Below are 18,779 nucleotides of genomic sequence, written 5' to 3'. Positions count from 1 at the left end.
AGATGACATTGCATGTTTCATTCTAGAAGTAGCTTTTCTTCCTCCCCTCTGTCTACTCATCACACAGGCACTCACTGTGAGCCTGTAGTAAGGACTAGAGAAGAACACAACCATTTTTCTGCTCTACATCAGCTCACAGGGACAAAAATAAGATGCCTGGTGGATAATTAAGGAAGGAAAAAAAATAGCAGCTTGGAGTCTACTCAAGCCTTTAGTTTCAGATTTAGAAGCCTCTTCCCCTTCCTGTTTCTCACTGGCCTTTGTGAAATTCACATATTGAAATGAATTAAGAGAGCAGGCACTTGGCAAGTTATTCTTGTCTCCTCTCCTCTAAGGATGATCCTCAGCCAGCTGAAATGAAGCCGCCCTGGCCCTGCTCACCCGGAGCAACTCCTCGGGCAGGTCTCCTCCATCATTGATGCCTCGATTCATGGCAATGAACCTCTCCACTGTAGGCTTGTCCTTGACATTGGGGTTGTGTAGGCTGGTGTTCAGCATAATGATGGCAAAGGAGAGGACGTAGCAAGTGTCTAGGGAAGAGAAGAACAGAATGTAAGAGTAAGGGAAACACCCACTCAGGACAGGAGTAAGATCAGGAATACAAAACCATGGGCAGTGAGAGTGGGTGAGCCAAGTGCACACATGTTCCTAGGCTTACGCTTATGAAAGGAGCAAGGCACATGAGTACACTAAAGATTCAGACAGAAAACAATAAAATGGCCATCTGGGCATGGTGGAACATGTCTTTGGTCCCAGCACTCAGGAGACAGATTTCTTGTGAGTTCCAGCACAGTCTGATCTCTAAAGAGAGTTCCAGGCCATCTAGGGCCACATAACAAAACCCCAAACCAATACAATGCATAGAAAAGAAAAAACTACCCACAATTCTATTTAGTAATGTTTGGTCTGCTTTATTTCTTCTATATAAATGTGACTATGTAGAAAAATCATGTTACAGACATGGTAACACACTGTCCCCCCAACGCATATATATGGATACTTACATAGGGGTAGGTACATAAACATACACAATACACAGGTGACAGATAACACACACATACATAGGTGATAGACACACACACATATATACACACGTATTAATACACATATACACAGGTGATAGGTACACACATATACACACATACACAGGTGATAGATACACATATATACACATACACATGCTTTTTGTTCATCTTATCATTTTCCCATGCCAATATCTTTTTAAAAACATGATTTTCTTTCTTTTTTTTTTCTAAGACAAGGCTGTGCTTAACTAGCCAACTACAGTCATAATTCTGCTTCTGCCTCCTGAGTAGCTGGGAAGGCAGATAAAATCACAGCAGTCAGCTTCTGGAGACATCTTTAACAGTTACATGCTTGGTAATTCTGAACCCAGGGCCTCACGCACAGAGGCACACACTCCACCACTACGTCACACCCAGGTCTTTACTGCATCTCTGTCGTCTCTTCTGGATACTTCCGATCTTTCACAGTTATACACACCATTAGCAAACTGTTCCTCGTGTCTCAGAAACCCTCCACTGCCTAGAAGAGAACCTGTGGAGAAAGCTTTCCTCCCCACTCACACAGAAGCCTCCTCACGCACCTGTGGACTGGAACACCCCGTTATTACACTGACAGTACCGCTGGGCAAAGGCCTCCATCATCCGGTCGATCTTCTGGGCCTCTCCAGGGAGCCGGAAGCTCCACAGGAACTGCCTAAGGGTGGAGACAGGAGCACTGCTTTGACCTGCCTTGCTGCTGCTGGTGGCTTTAATATCAGAGGGCAAAGGGAGGTGAGGGGGCTTCCGTCCACTTTTACAGAAACTGAACAGAAGCGAATTTAGCCACTGCCCATCACTGTGGCTTTAACTGGAGGTAAAGTGCTTAGGTAAACCAAGATGTTGAGATTTTCCTATTCCAAAGAACAGCCCCCCTCCTCAGAATAACACACAAAATTGAAACACAGGAGTTAATCATTTAAAATGAACTCTAAGGTAAGGATTCATTCAGAGCATTCATGATGAAACCATGGAAGTCATATGGACCCACGTCATGGGTTTAAATGAGTCTGCAATTATCGCATGTATTAAAATCATAGCTCAAAAAAATAACCTCAGAATTTATACCTGTAGCAGAGAAAGTTAAAAAGACAATGTCTTTAAAAGACATAAAATAAGTTTGATTAAAAAATTAAAGTTGCTGGGCAGTGGGGGTGCAGGCCTTTAATTCCAGACTCTGGAGGCAGAGGCAGGAGGATCTCTGTGAGTTCGAGGCCAGCCTGGTCTACAGAGTGAATTCCATGATAGCCAGGGTTATATAGAGAAACCCTGTCTCAAAAAACCAAAAAAAAAAAAAGTTAATTTATTTTTTCTTTTTAAAATGAAATGAGATACCTAGTTTAGGGCAAGATATTAAAGGGCTCTATATTCTGAATAGTAGAAACAATTTTTTGAAAAAATATTTGAACACTGGACAGTCCTTCCACCCCCTAAACCAATAAGCAGTCTTAGCATGTTTTCCCACTCATAGGCATGTACACTGGCCCCTTAAATACTTCAGCACAGTCACCAGGACCCCCGCAAGGGGACATTAGTCAAACAGCACACAGGCCCCGCTGACAACACCCACCGCAAGGCCTGGACGAGGTTTAAGTCGGTGAACTCGTGGAGCTCGACAAATGCATGCAGGACCTGGATGCTGAACTCATCTCTGTTAGGAAACAAATAAGAGATGGGATGGAGCACAAGTCAGACCCCTAACCCCAAACAGATGGTATCCCCAGAGTCCCAGGCCATGAGGCTTCTCAAGCCTGGCCATCCACAGAACAACGCTGGACTGGCTCTGTTTACTAACTAGACAAGCAAGGAACCTGCATCCCCGGACAGGTAAGTTACTGTTCCTCAGCACACTTCCACTCAATACCATGGCTCCTGCTGCCTTAGGACCACAGCTACCCCATGAACTAAGGAACTTGTCTCTTCCCATGAGTCTGACCATCCTCTCTAAATGCCTTACCTCTCCCCAAGGTAGTCACCAATGGCTGTTTTGTTAAGCCCTTCCCCTTTATATAAGAATTGGGCAATATCTTCACAAGTGTTCTTCAGCAGGTCATTTTCTATTAAGAACTGGATCCCCTGCAGAAAGACCAGAAAGAGTCAGTGAGTGTGGGCCCTGGCACACGTACAGTAAACATCCACCAGTGGACACAGGGATGGGGCATTGCAGGGCGCCAGACTCAGGACAGTGAGGTAACCACCCAGCATGTACACCAGCAAATAGCAGCTTAGAACAAACACTGCTGGTTCCCCTCGATCACCAAGGAGGCTGCACCTTAAGACTCGGGGTTTTTGTCACTTCTTTTTGCGTACCTTTTTAGGATCCATGTTAAATTTCTTCCTGCCCATGGCTACCTGTTTGTTCCTCTGCATGTTCTTCCTGGAAGAGAAGTGCAGCCATTAGTGCTCGGCAGCGGGAGCTCTGGGGCCTGCAGCAGTCTTCACGAGCACCGCTGACAGTTTTGGAAGACTGGGCCAGCTAGGTCTGGCCAGCTAAAGTCCTGGTCAATGCTCAGGCTCACTGACCTCTTTCCCTCTAGATTCATGGTTTCTCTTAGAATTTTTATTTTCTTAAACTTTGTCGTCTACATATTATAGAATCAGCCAATTTTAAGTGTATAGACCTGGGGATTAGTGAGAAACCTGGCAGTAGGGAAATTCCCAGGAATCTACAAGGATGATCCCAGCTAAGAATCTAAGCAGTAGTGGAGAGGGTGCCTTACCTGCCCTTCCCCTAAAATCAAATTGATGACTACCTTAATTGTCATCATAGAACCTTCATCCAGAAACTGGTGGAAGCAGATACAGAGATCCATAGCTAAGCACTGGGCTGAGCTCCTCGAGTCCAGTCATAGGGAGGAACAATATTATGAGAAAAGCGATCAAGACCATGATGGGGAAACCCACAGAAACAGCTGACCTGAGCTAGTGGGAGCTCACTGACTCTGGACTGACAGTTGGGGAACCTGCCTAGGACCAAACTAGGCCCACTGATTGTGTGACAGTTGTGCGGCTTGGACAGTTTGTGAGGTCACTAGCAGTGGAACCAGTGCATGAACTGGCTTTTTGGAGCCCATTTCCTTTGGAGGGATACCTTGCTCAACCTAGACACAGGGGGAGGGCCTTGGTCCTGCCTCAAGTGATGTGAGAAACGTTGTTGACTTCCCATAGGAGGTCTCACCCTCTCTGAGGAGTAGTTGGGGAGTAGGGTAGGGGTCAGGTGGGGGGAAAAGGGGGAAGAGAAGAATGGGGAACTGGAATTGGTATGTAAAATAAAAAAAGGTTTTTTAAAGTGTACATCTGAATGCTTTTAATAAGTTATTTAAACTGTGCAACCATTACCATAACCAGTTTTAGAATACTTTCACCAGTCCAACAAAGTTCCCCACCCACATTCCCACTTCAACCCCAGGAACTCGCAGTCTACCGCTTATGCACTGATCTGCCTGACTCGTGGAGTATCTGGACTTGTTTCGCTTAGCTGTCTTCAAGGTCTGTCAGCACAACACTCCTGCCTATTGCTGAGTGACATTCCTCTGCATGCCTACCTCCCTCTGCTTTTCAGATGGCAGATGTAGAGTCAAGTCTGGGGTCATTACGCCCAGGGCTGCTCTCAGCATGTGTCGGGCAGAAGGGTCAAGGCTGTATGGAGATGGTCATGTAGTGCTTTCACAGTCAGCTGTTCAGATGCTGTACAAGCAAGCTGCAGTTTTCATAACTGTGCACTAGACTAAACAAATGCAGGTTCATAGACCATGCTTCCCAGGGTGTGGTCCACACACAGATGAGGGAGCGCGTCAGACATGCAGAATGCCAGCTCTCACCTAGCGTGTCTGCCCATTTTATCCAATCCCACAGGTTCTGGGCTGCTGAGTGACTCAGAGTGTTAGGGGTAGAGGCTAGGTGACATTTCTAAAACCTCCTGTAAGCGGGGCTATACCTGGGAACTGACAGTAATTCTACCGTTTCTGAGCCAACGAGCTACTCAGAAATAGCTTATGCATTGTTTTAAGGAGCACATCAGCACTGGCCAAATCCCCAAAGTTCTTTTTTTTCCCCCCTTTCTTCTTCTTCTTTCCTGGTTGAGACAGAGGTGACTGTAGCTCAGGCTGGGCTGAAATTCACAACATTCCTTCTGCTAAATGCTGGGATTACACGTGTGAGCCCACCATGTTTGGCCAGCCTGACTTGAGGTTTGGAATGAACAGGTATGAGTCTTAGGTTATCTAATTACATTTTCCCTAAATCCAATACTACTACTTTGATCCATATTTTTAAAAAAATATAAGAAAAAAGCTGTTGGGCTATTTCCTATAAGAGTGTGCAGTATTTAGGGGCCCTACAATGGCAAGGCACATAACCACCCACAAGGGCCCTCAGCATCCTTTGCTTGGTTTGGTTCCTTACTGAAGGCTTCTTGGGCCTCTGACAAGCCCAGACTTCAGTAGTACACTTCCAGATCTCTACCAGCTACAATCACTGCTTCTGACCACTCTGGGTGCTTACAGCAGTGGCTGGCTAACTTCACTAGTTCCCCATGAATCAGCTCCCGGCCCTACCCATTCAGAGTGGCCGCCGATGATGCCTGACATATCACAGGATGCGGCTGGCTAAAGTTCCCAGTTCTCCATGAGTCAGTTCTTGTCCCTACCTGTCTAGCATTGCTGTTTATGACTGATGGGACAGTCACTGTCAGTGGCTGGCTAAATCATCAATGGGTCAGCTGTCCTAACTTCAGCACAGTCTCCCTTGGACAGCAGCTGTATCAACTAGGTCAATTGAGAAAGCTTCTCACAGTTTTACGTTGTCTCTATTTCTTACACAGCATTTGGAGTTACTGCTACAAAATGCTTATCAGGCCTTTGATTACAAGTATGACAACTACCTATGGAAAACCAGAATTAATAACAAATCCCAACTATACAGATGCTCAGAATCTGCAGAACAGCTCTCCTTTCAGGATCTTTAATTCTGGAAAACTAGCTTAAACTCCAGAGTTTAAAGCATAAATCACTGAAGTATGGTTCTTGAGCTCACAGGCACCAGATGCACTGATGAACGGTGGTGTTTTTTCCTTATGTTATTTTTTACATTTTTTATTTATTTGTATTGTTTGTGTAAACTTACACAATGTGCATGCATGGGTGTAGAGGTCAAAAGACGGCTTTGTGGAGTCTGTTCTCTCCTTCCACCTCTACATATGTTCCAGGGATTGAATTTAGGTCATCAGGCTTGCAAGGCAAGCACTTTTATATGCTGAGCCATCTTGTCAGCCCTTATATGTTACCTTTAAGGCATTCTTTATGTCTCGAGGTCCATCAGATGATAGTGTTACTTGTCTACTCAAAACCATGGTATCCTGTTGTCCACTCACACAGAACATCTCCAGACCAGTCCTGGTTCTCTAGCTCAGGATGGGCAGGTCAGGACTCCATGGAGAGCTAAGCACTAGTGAATAGAGAGCTGAGGGTTCTCAGGACCTATCTTTGCACACCGCTGGGGTCTTTCGTCCACTGGAACTGTGATAACCCACAGGACATTAAGCAAACAGTACCCTGAATCCCACATATATGTGCTGGCACAAAAAGACACAGAGAGAAAGCATACTATGATATTAATCGTTCTCTCTCGGTTGCTGATTTGGGAAAATCTGTTTTCTTCATACTTTTCCATCTTTTACCAGATTACTGCAATAAACATCTACTCCTGGACAGTGCAATGACTCAGCAGGTACAGGGACTTGTAGCTAAGCTGACAACCTAAATTCAACCTCTGGACCCACACGGCAGGATGGAACCAGCTCCAGAAAGGTGTCCTCAGACTTCTACGTGTGTGCTGAGGCACATGTGCTCATTTTCACTAAATAAATAAATACATATAATTTTTAAAATTAAAAATTCCACTTATAACCAGGAAAAGGCCAATAATTTTCTTTTTTAAGTCAGGGATAATTCTAATTCAGTGTGAGGCTTGCATCCCAAGGACTCATTCAGTGTGACAGGTGTGTATGCCCTGGTGACCACCCCACTGGGTTCTGGTCAGGTCTCCCCTGACACCTGTCAGCATCCACTGCTATTTTTGATGGTAGATCCCTATCTTCTGTCTCAGCTTTATGACAGAAGTATGTATTGTGTCCATGTGGTACTGTGTACACACATACGAACTGCTTCTCTGTTGTGTTTGTGGGGCCTGCACATGCTATTGCTCTGGATGAGCACGCTCCTCTGATACTACCGAGTAATGGCCCATTGTCCCAGTCTACTTATGCATTCACCTATTGGTGGATGGCTGGGCAATTTCTACCTTGGTCCATTTTTAATAAGAGTACTGTAAATATCCTTGGTAAAAGTGTTTAAGGACATATTTTCATTCTCTTGAATAAACACCTGTGTTGCTGGGGATCAGCGCTGAACACGTATACCTTTTGATTCTAGCCATTGCAAGATGTGTTAGGCTGCATTTCAGGTAGTTTTACAGCGCTCACCTGCACAGATGATGGTACTGAGCCTCTTCCATGTGGACATCTATTATTTACAACATCTTGAATAGATCTGCTTAGCATTTGTGTCCATCTGCTTGAGCCATCACATGGTACTGCGCTGCAAGGTGTCTACACTGGACAAGGTCTCAGACACACACTGCAGCTATTCTCTCCTACTCTGTGACTTGCTTATCCATTTAGCAGTTTCTTGCTTGCTGTGGTGGAAGAGCTGCTGATGCACTGAATCTAGGCCCTCCCATGCCAGGCAAGTATCCTGCCACTGAGTCACAGCCCTTGCCTGTTTGTTTAGTTGGTTTGGTTTCTGGTTTTGGAGATGGGGGTCTCACTATGTAGCTTTGGCTGTCCTGGAACTCACTATGTAGACCAGGCTGGCCTCAAACTCACAAAGGTCCATCTGCTTCTGCCTTCCAAGTGCTGGGATTACAGGTGTGCGGCACCACACCCAACTTATTATCTTTTCTATGAGAAGAAGCTTTAAATCTAGATGAACTCTTTTGTTTGTTTTGTTTTTGCTTTCCAAGACAGGGTTTCTCTGTGTAGATCAGGCTAGTCTCAAACTCACAGAGTTCTGCCTGCCTCTGCCTCCTGAGATGTGGCTAGAGACCCAGCTCTCTAGAATAACTCTTAATCTACCAATTTCTATGCTTTTTTTTTTTTTAACAGAAAATAAGGGGCTGCAGAGATGGCTCAGCAGTTAAGAGCACCTGTTCCTCTTGCAGAGGACCAGGGATCATTTCCCAACACCCACACAATGGCTCACAACCATTCATAACTTTAGTTCAAGGAGATCTGATGCTCTCTTCTGACTTCCTCGGGCACTAGGCACACATGCAGTGAACTACCGACTTGCAGGTAAAGCACTTATATACATATTTTTTTAAATCTAAAATAAAAACTTTAATAGAAAGTAAGAAAGCTGTAACCCTAAAAGACAACCTGGAGGCTGGCAATATCCCACTGGCCACTCTCTGTGGAGGATGTAGCCCCTTCATCCCTATGGCACTGCACACGCAAGTTTAAAATAACAAATCAAAGGGCCTTACAAAGTCAGACAGAGAAGCTTAGGCTTAGAAAAACACAGACATAGAGGGAGCTGGAAGCAGATCATTTATCGAGTGAGACCATTAAAAACAGCCTGGGAATTCCGCTCAAAGTCCCTGACATCTTGTCATTTTACACTGTAATCATTTCCACACTATTCTCCCTGAAGCATAAAGAGGTACAAGTGCACCTGACATTACACCAGACACAGGTGGTCACCAGCCTTTGGAAATGATATCAGAAGTGCTAAGCTTTTCCTCCGTTAAACAAAGTAAAACAGAAATTTTAAAAATTCATACAGAGTGGACAAAAGAAGGGGAAACAAATAATCTATACAACAATCTATGAGCACTTAGAGCAGTGTTCTTGCCCTTCCTAATGCTCTGATCTTTAACATAGTTTCTCACGGTGTAGTGACCCCAACCATACTTCATAACTGTAATTTTGTTACTGTTATGAATCATAATTTAAATATCTGATATGCTGGACATCTGATATGTGACCCCTGTGAAAGGGTTGTTCCCCAAAGGAGTCATGACCCACAGGCTGAGAACTGCTGACTTAAGGTTTCTGGGTGCCTTTGAATTTTCTAACTCAGTTTTGTACATGTAAAAGGTGTCCTGAGGCCAGGTGGTGGCACACACTTTTAATTCCAGCACTTGGTAGGCAGAGGCAGGCAGATCTCTGTGACCAGTTCAGCCTGGTCTACAGAGTGAATTTCAGAACAGCCAAAGTTATGTAGAAAGACTATCTCAAAAAAGAAAAAAGTTTCCTGTGTTCAGTGAGGACTTAGAGGAAGGCCATGAAGGCTTCCGTGTATCTGCTAGGGATACACGGCAGAAAACCTACTTTCTCCTCGAATGTGCCAGGACACATGGGGAAGGTGCACTGGGAGCTAGACCCAGGAGCCCAGCCAGCAGCAAGGCAGACTCACCTTTCCTCTGTGGATCCCAGGCTTTCAATTTCATTAGCGACTTCTGCTATCTCGTCTTTCAGCCTCTGTAAACAGGAGTCACCAGGATGAGAACTGCAGACCACAGCGACACTTCCAAAGACTCCCTCCATCCCAACACCACAGCACAGCAGAACAGAGCAACGACAACAAGGACACATGCAAAAACTCTAAGAGGTCAACTAGCAGAATGCACTACTCAATAAACATCTACTTTAGGACTGCAAAGGTGGGAAGGCTGGCCCGTGTTCCTGGGCTAGGGAAGAAGCCTTCTAGGCTCATGACGTTGTAAAAGGAGCACTCACTGAAGAACAGCCACTTCAGCATAGTGCTTAGAACAATCTGCAGTCCCCAAATACAGGCATGACGCAGCTCATAGCACACAGGCACCCACACACATGGCTGGCTGGACCAGCTGGGCCCACTCTACTGCCTCATGTTGCCATAGCTGGACATGAGAGTGTCCCACTAAATCTGCTGACCATTCACCCCAGCAGCAAACTCACTACCAGCCAGTGCCTTCCACTTCACTCAGTCTTGGAAGGGAGGGACTGTCTCCATGTAGAGGGTAGGGTGAACTCCTCCATGTTCCTAGCACTTACCAGAGAAACAAGAACCAGAGAATCAGGAAAAACCATCCAAATAGTCCCCAATTGCCAATGGCAAGAGGGCCTGTCCTCTCACTGCCCTGTGAGGTTCCATGCCCTCCTTTCTCACCCCTGAAATCTTACAAAGGGTTTTAGAAGAGTGGCATCCAGCTGCCCAGAGAAAAATAACCCACCCCATAGCTCCTGGACCTTCTTCCCAGCACAGTCTTTGGCTAGGAAAGGAACTTGGGGAAAGAGCAGCACTGCTGTCTGCAGTCACCAACCCTTTCTAGGGATGAGCCTGTAAGCCCCAGTGCAGCAGGCCCTTGCAGGAAGTTGTGAAGGTGCTGCTGTTCTCAGTAGTGACAGCTGGAGCTGCATCCCATGCCCTCAGCTGGTGCAGCAGAGTCAGGACCTACAGAAGGAGCCACAAACCTGAGGCCTGTGTTCTTTGGTGTGTCAGCTGAGAAAACTTAGCTCAGAGTCGCTCTACCTCTGACAAATAGCAAGCCTCCAGAGACTCTGCTTTCTGGTAAATCAAAGATAACCACTAATACTTGTGCTTCGGCCATAGCTGTGGCAAGCACCAGCTCTTAAGGGCACCTTGTGACACCGACAGCCACAAACCAAGTGTTCCCACATTGGCCAGCCTCCCAGCACCCTCCAACCTGAATGTCAGCCAGCAGCTCCTGCTTCCTCCGCCGGATGTTCTCCAGTTCCTGACGCTCTTCTGCAGTGAGGTCACTGGGAACTGCAAAGAGAGGAATGTTACCAAGAAAGCATCTTCCCACAAAAAAATGACAAAAATTTGCCAAGCAGTGGTGGCACACATCTTTAATTCCAGCACTTGAGAGCCAGAGGCAGGCAGATCTCTATAAGTTCAAGGCCAGCCTGGTTTACAGAGCGAGTTCCAGGACAGGCTCAAAAGCTACACAGAGAAACCCTGTCTCAAAAACAAAACAAAACAACCCTCACTACCACTACCACTACCACCACCAAAATTTCAAAGACTCATATGTAAAAATGTGACCAAAGAAGCCAGAAGCCAATTTTGGCCATGACCGCTGCTGGGAATCACTCTGGCAGGCTTACGAAGAGAGGCAGGACCCTTCAGTTCTTAGACCAGCTGAGCAAGGACAGCTCCAAAGGACAGGAGGGAGATGCTGCCAGGTGAATTTGCCAGTGAGGAGGGGGAGAGAGGCCTTTCTCCTCAGGCCTTTTGCCTCAGGCCAGGCCTCGGCTCCCTGGTGGTCAAAAGTGGAACTACATCTCCCAGGAGCTGTCCCTGGCACCTGAAGTGGAACCAGGCCAATTGGTTCATGAAAGCAACATGAATGTTCTGTGCCATTTTGGAAAAAAGTGGGGTGAGGATTCTTGGCAAACAGAGAAGAAAATCTAGAAGACCAAGAGCAAAATGGAAAGAGCATTTACTCTGGGAGCAGGGATCATGAGACTCTTTTCAACCTGGTGTGAACGTCCGTAGTGTGCTCCTACCATCAATACATGAACATGGGCCCCCCAATGACCAGCTCCTTGTCTGAACACCCCTCTGTCGAAAGTGGTGGCTACATGGACAGCAAGCACTGGAAACGGCAAATTGTCCCTGTTCCCACATCTCCAGTCACCATGCCGCCTGTCCGCCATCCCCACGCACCCCACCCCCAGTCCCCGCTGCTTCAGACAGACCACATAACCCACTCAGTCACACGCTGTCTGACTTCATGGGTTATCTGAGGAAGAAGTGGAATACAGATGTATTCTCTTACCCTCAGAGGACACATTCCAAGGACCCCAGCAGACTTCTGGACAGACAGATACACTGGTTTTGTCTCCATATACATCCACACTGGATGCTTTTTCTGTCTGGCCCAGGCACCACCCTACACTGTGGCCAAACCTTTGGCAGCCTGAGGTACAGCATCAAAATGAGTCAACAGTTTCTCACTATTACGAGGGTCACAGACAGAGCAAGGCAGAGCAGGAGAGTGGAAAAGTCATCCTGCTACTCAGAATGCAAACAAAGGCTTAAATTAATTATTTGTTTCTGGGATTTTCTATTTAATACTCTGGGCTGCAGATGACAATGGGCAATGATTTTAACTAAAGTGCCTCAACCCTGCCTGGTGTTTAACGGGCAAAGTGTTGGCTTCTGTTCCTGCACAGTATGGTGACACATTGGAGCGATGGAATAACGCCTCACACTGAGGGCACACTGGAGTAACACCTCACTCTGAGGACACACTGGAGTAACGCCTCACACTGAGGACGCACTGGAGTAACGCCTCACACTGAGGGCACACTGGAGTAACGCCTCACACTGAGGACGCACTGGAGTAACGCCTCACTCTGAGGACACACTGGAGTAACGCCTCACTCTGAGGACTGGAGTGATGGAGTAATGCCTCACACTGAGGACGCACTGGAGTAACGCCTCACTCTGAGGACACACTGGAGTAACGCCTCACTCTGAGGACATACTGGAGTAACGCCTCACTCTGAGGACACACTGGAGTAACGCCTCACTCTGAGGACACACTGGAGTAACGCCTCACTCTGAGGAGACACTGGAGTAACGCCTCACTCTGAGGACACACTGGAGTAACGCCTCACTCTGAGGGCACACTGGAGTAACGCCTCACTCTGAGGACTGGAGTGATGGAGTAACGCCTCACACTGAGGGCACACTGGAGTAACGCCTCACACTGAGGACGCACTGGAGTAACGCCTCACTCTGAGGACACACTGGAGTAACGCCTCACTCTGAGGACTGGAGTGATGGAGTAATGCCTCACACTGAGGACGCACTGGAGTAACGCCTCACTCTGAGGACACACTGGAGTAACGCCTCACTCTGAGGACACACTGGAGTGATGGAGTAACGCCTCACACTGAGGACACACTGGAGTGATGGCGTAACGCCTCACACTGAGGACACACTGGAGTGATGGAGTAACGCCTCACACTGAGGACACACTGGAGTGATGGAGTAACGCCTCACACTGAGGACACACTGGTGTGACAGAGTAAGTGTTTAGCTGACCCCTCAGAGGTTTAATGATGTCTCTGTTTACAGCACAAATGGACTCACGCTCATCCTGACATAGCATGCTACGGAAGTTCACTTTAAAAATATCTATTCTGAGCCGGGTAGTGGTGGCGTACGCCTTTAGTCCCAGCACTCAGGAGGCAGAGGCAGGAGGATCTGTGTGAGTTAGAGGCCAACCTGGACTACAAGAGCTAGTTCCAGGACAGGCTCCAAAGCTACACAGAAACCCTGTCTCAAAAGAAAACAAAAAACAAAAAAAATCTATTCTAGGGCTGCAGAGGTGGCTCAGTGGTTAAGAACACTGGCTGCCTTCCCAGAGGGCCTGAGTTCAATTCCCAGCACCAACATGGCAGCTCACACCTGTCTGTAACTCAGTTCCAGGGAATCTGACATCCTCACACCAATGTACATAAAATAACATTAAATAAATTATTTTATTTTAAAAAACCTATTCCATGAGGACATTAATACCTAGAATCTGATTTGATGCTTACAGAGCTGGTTAATTAGATCATCAATGAGCCTCTGGTGTAGGAGATCCTTCTGTCTGTGTGTTGCTTTCATTGGTTAATAAAGAAACTGCCTTGGCCTGTTGATAGGGCAGAACTTAGGTAGGTGGGGAAGACGGAAGTGGATTCTGGGAGGAAGAAGGCAGAGTCAGAGAGATGCCATGGATCCGCCTCCAGAGATAGATGTGCTGGAACTTTGCTGGTAGGCCACGACCTCATGGTGATACACAGATTAATAAAAATGGGTTAAATTAAGATGTAAGAATTAGCCAATAACAAGTCAGAGCTAATGGGCCAAGCAGTGATTTAATTAATACAGTTTCTGTGTGGTTATTTCGGGGCTAAGCTAGCCGGGACGAGCAAGAGGGCCCTCTTCCTACAAGCATCCATTTGAGCAGAAGCAAGACTAATAAATCCCAGGCCCTTACTATAAAGCTGATTAAAAAATAAATAAATAAAAAATAAATAAAAAAACTTACCCCCAGACTGCTGACCATTATCACTTGAGTCAGAAACTCTGGGGTTGCCTTGAGATCAGAGAACCGACCCTTCTCTCATCACTGTGACAGTCAGGTCCCATTATCTGCATTTTATATTTGAGTTGTGCTTTTCGCTGCCTTCCTTCCAAGACGCTACTTTAGAAATAAGGAAGATAGTCTAACAAGTCAACAAACCCACACTCTTGTAGGGCATCGGGAGACCGGATTTCAGCAAGTCTTCCTGACAGAGAACCTGGGACTCAGAAGGCGATCACATGATGATGCCATCATCTCTCTGGTACCTAGTCACAGGGCTCTGTGTGCCAAAGTCTGGAATACACATTTATCACAAGCAAACAAGAATGGACTAGCTGCTGGTGAGCAAGCTATCTAGTGGGTAGTTGCCCCAGGTGGGATGGGAGCCTTTGGTTCTGATGCCTGGAGACCCACAGTGCCCTGAGACAAAGGCTCCTGCCTGCTCCACCTAGCAAAGCCCCTATGTCCTAAGACCCAACCTCCCCACAGTTTTCCCTTTTACAGTTACACCTACAGTGGGAAAGAGGAAGACCACAAACAAACTCTGTAGCAAATAGAAAACTCTGCTCTTTAAAACAAAACAAAACAAAACCCAGACTCTTGAAAAGGGGACAATTAAGGAGGAAAAAAGAACACAGTGTTGCAAATTAAATTAAACCTTTTTCCCTTTTTCAATCCTCCTATCTAAATAAAAAGATGTCAAGAAAGGTGTAAAGGACAAACCTGAGCCTACAAGAAGAGCAACAAGGAAAGACCTGAACATGAGCAGCCCATCAGTCCACTGCACAGTAAAAACTAAAGTCCTATAGAGAAATAAATGGATGCAAATAGGCCCCAAGACCTCTACAGGGGAGGGAGTGGGGTTCACCAGACTGCAGCTGAAGAGATCCACACAGTCCAGTGAGGAGTGTGAAGGTCTTCAAAATTCTAAGTGAAAATTCCTGGACCCTAACCCTCAGCCAAGATGGGGATAAGTCAGAGTCATCAGATGCCTTAGTAGCAGAGAGCCAGGCTCCTGGCCATATGTTCTCAACTGACTTCAAGAGGAGCACAATGTAGGACAAGGGGCAGGGCCGATTCAGGAGCCTGAGGATGGCAAACGACTGGGAGAACAGGTTGGCATGCAGGCTGTGGACTGCAGGAAGGGTATTGCAACAAACAAAATCGACTGCAAATGAAGAACAGGTTATATTAAAAACACATTAAAAATAAAACAAAAAAGTCACGGCATTTGTCATTTGTTTTGATTAAGTCTCCTGATACTAACCATGAGATTTCTAAGTTACTTCTTCTGCAACACATGTCTGTGACCCCAACAATCCTGATGCTGAGGTGGGGGCAGCCCGAGTTTGAAGCCAGCAAGGACTGTACAGCAATACTGTCTTGGGGATACTGGGAAATGCTTATGAAATGGGCATGTTTCACCTTCTCCTAACACAATAGGAAAAAGAATACTGGAAGGAAGTCAATGAGAAGTCTGGGCAGCCAGGGATGCTAGAGCAGCTTGCTCAGTATCTCACTCTTGTACTATTTACTGCTTGTTGGTTTTCAGAATCAGTCTGTTTGCAAAGCATAAAATGTTCACCAGGGAAGAACAGTTCTTATCATAGCAACAATGGACAAGACAGGTGTGATGGGAGAGAGTCAGGGTCCCCACTGCAGGGAAGAGGGAAAAGGAAGCAAGAGCCTGAGTAAAAAGACCAGGGTGAGAAGAGCACGGTGCAGACACACTTACGGGACTCGCGAAGGTAAAATAGAAGAAAAAAAGGCACAGCAACTACTCAAAAGAAGAAAAGACGCGTTGGAGCCTCTGTCCACCACGGAGGAAGTGGGAGTTCATTCCTGGCTCTGACACAGTAACAAGCCACTGAAGACCCAGGCAGACTAACACCAAGGAGCCCACGACTCGCTTGAGACGGCCTCAGAATGGACTGATGGGGCTACCATGAATATTCACATGTCACATGTCTGACATACTAACCCAGAGTTTCCAGGGAAAAGGACTCTGTGTCCTTGCAGTCACACAAATGGCTTCTAGCCAGTTTGCAGTTATAATAAAGACATTAAAAATAAAACAAAAAAGCCATGACATTTGTTGTCATTTTGATCCAGTCTCCTGACACTAACCATGTGATCTCTAAGTTACTTCTTTTGTAATATGTAATAACCTGAAACCAATGCTTCCTTCCATTTTGGTTCAAAGAAGAACTAAGAAATTAGGAGAAGAAATAAAAAAAATCTAGATCTCATCTTATCCTCCTGGAATTTTGTTCTAAGATGAGACAAATATAACACTTTAACAAGTACTTCCCTCTGCAGAAACTCACCAACATAACACCAAATCTTACCAACACAACACCAGACCTTACCAACACAACACCAAACTTTAACAATACAGCACAAACCTTACCAATGCAGCACTAAATCTTACCAACGCAACACCAAACCATACCAATGCAACACCAAATCTTATCAACACAACACCAAACCATATCAATACAACACCAAACCATACCAACGCAACACCAAACCTTATCAACACAACATCAAACCTTACCAATGCAGCACTAAACCATACCAACACAGCACCAAACAACACCAATACAACACCAAACCTTACCAACACAACACCAATCTTACCAATGCAAATCTTTTGTTCAAGCCTCTGTGCCAGAGGAAAAAACAAATCCCAATGACTGCTTCATTTTATACAAAGGATCTAAATGATTGCTGGGGTGCTGGGGTGTGAAGGTTCTGAGACTTGGGCTGATAACACAGGCACCATGAACAGTGGAACCATGCTGGGAAGGAGAAGGGAGAGAAGGACAAGGGACACTGGGTCACCCAGTCTACAGAACCAGGGGGAACCAGCAGGAAAGGCTATCTAACCCCATGGTCTGCCAGGGTTAAACTGCACAAGAGCTCTCCGACAGGCCAGATGGCAGAACAACAAACAACTTCCCCTCCCCCGCTGCCACGTGCTATAGCCATGCTTCTGTGCCAGGAGGCGGCTAAACCCTTTTCTCTAAAAGAATGGCCACTGGGCAGGGCAGCAGGTTGTCCTTGCCACAGTCAGAGCACAATGGAGACAGATCAGAGGAGCCCTCCTGCCACACCAGGACTCACCCTTTCCTGAGCCTGAGGGCCAGGAACCCATGCTCTGAGGTTAATTTGTAAGGTGTCCAGCCGGCAGGCAGAGGGAACAGTCCAGCACTGGTCTCCACACCAATCCTTTCCCAGGTTCCAATTTAATTAAGGGGATTAAAGTGGCCGAACAACAAGGAGCCATTGTGTCCAGTTGTAAAGGCAGAAGTCATACAAGGGAAGCTTTCATTTATTTATTTAAAAATGTTGCTTTGCAGATTTTAACTGTAGGCAGAAACCCAGAGCTAAAATATGGTCCAGCCAGTGCATACAAAGGAGAACTGTCTTAAAGAGACGGTGCCTTCTTTCCAAGCCAAGGAAGAGAAAATGTGCACAGGATGGCAGGCACGGGTCTAAAGCCCTGCAGTCCCTGTTCTGTTCCATGGCAGCTGCCCAGGGGTGTGACAGAGGTCCCACTGAGGATGTAGCTCCTGTGGCATGTCAGGTTCTATTCAGCAGCCACACGAGTGCAGGCGTGCTTTGGAACTCAGATCTCCTTCTTCTTGCTTTTTGAGGTCATCTTGCTCTCCTCAGACCCCTCTGCCTGGCTTGAAAATGCACTACCTGCCTTGTTTTTAATTATCATTACCATAGTTATTAACCAGCATCCACAGAGTCCCCCATTTAATGCAGTATTACAGGGAGACATTTAAGAGTAACCAAGAAATGGGTCTTCTCGGAGGGCTCACCTTTTCCTCACCGTGAAAAAGATAAATAGACAAAGCATGGCTGCCATGGTAATAGCCCCAAACCCAGGCCGCAGGGCTCCCCCATATTTCCATGCAAATTTCCTGCTAAGCTACCTTTCCTATCCAGACCTGGAATGAACATGTACATGGGTTTTTCCTTTCTCTCCTTCTCCCCACCCCTTCCCTGTCTCTGGTTCACCTCCGGCAACCTAAAGAGCTACAGAGGTGGTAAAATCAAGCCCAAGTTTTCCCACACCCCACAGAGCAAGCACCCACTCTCAGAGGACAGTGGCTCTCCGAGTTCCAAGAGCACAAACACAGGAAGCTGCTGTTGAAATGTCCTGTGAGGTCCACAGGGCCCACAGTGTGAGGAGCCCTGAAGGCCAGCAGCACCAGCCACAGCAAGGCACCAACCCATCAACTGTCTGCCCCAGAGTGAACCTGGCCAGTGTAACCTCAGCAACGAGGCCAGGGTCTGTCCCCTCCAGGGGCCTATATCACTTTTTCACCCAGGAAACCCCAGGGACTTACACTTTCAAAAGTTTGCAAGCACTAGAAAGAACTCAGGTTCTGGGGCCACACCAATGCTAAGCAGCTGCTCGCCTCTCTGTAAGATGGAACTACCCATCCACTGCTGTAGCCGTCGGCTCAGGAAAGAGATGGAACAGCTGGTTCAGTGGGCACCCTGCTGAGCCAGGTCCCTTCACCTACAGATCCAGCTCACTCTCCTCCTCTT

At 46.6% G+C, this 18,779-nt stretch overlaps 1 protein-coding gene across 4 annotated transcripts in view; it reads right to left on the bottom strand.

Annotated features, from left to right (window-relative positions):
• Cyth1 (cytohesin 1) overlaps nucleotides 1–18,779 on the bottom strand; it is an 84,086-nt gene that overhangs the window by 13,895 nt on the left and 51,412 nt on the right. For all 4 annotated transcript variants that reach the window (XR_012912231.1, XM_075989964.1, XM_075989963.1 and 1 more), the window contains exons 2-8: nucleotides 10,809–10,891; nucleotides 9,536–9,600; nucleotides 3,372–3,438; nucleotides 3,019–3,137; nucleotides 2,632–2,712; nucleotides 1,607–1,719; nucleotides 382–530 (exon numbers count right to left, since the gene is read on the bottom strand). Coding sequence is in view for 3 of the 4 variants with exons in the window: in XM_075989964.1 (XP_075846079.1) it covers nucleotides 382–530; nucleotides 1,607–1,719; nucleotides 2,632–2,712; nucleotides 3,019–3,137; nucleotides 3,372–3,438; nucleotides 9,536–9,600; nucleotides 10,809–10,891 (677 nt within the window). In the remaining variant the exon portion in view is untranslated. The remainder of the gene's footprint in view (nucleotides 1–381; nucleotides 531–1,606; nucleotides 1,720–2,631; nucleotides 2,713–3,018; nucleotides 3,138–3,371; nucleotides 3,439–9,535; nucleotides 9,601–10,808; nucleotides 10,892–18,779) is intronic.

This window comes from Microtus pennsylvanicus, chromosome 11, assembly GCF_037038515.1.
Source record: "Microtus pennsylvanicus isolate mMicPen1 chromosome 11, mMicPen1.hap1, whole genome shotgun sequence".
Taxonomy (NCBI): Eukaryota; Metazoa; Chordata; class Mammalia; order Rodentia; family Cricetidae; genus Microtus; species Microtus pennsylvanicus.
Note: the sequence above shows the minus strand (reverse complement) of the source record. Positions and strands in the feature narration are given on the sequence as shown.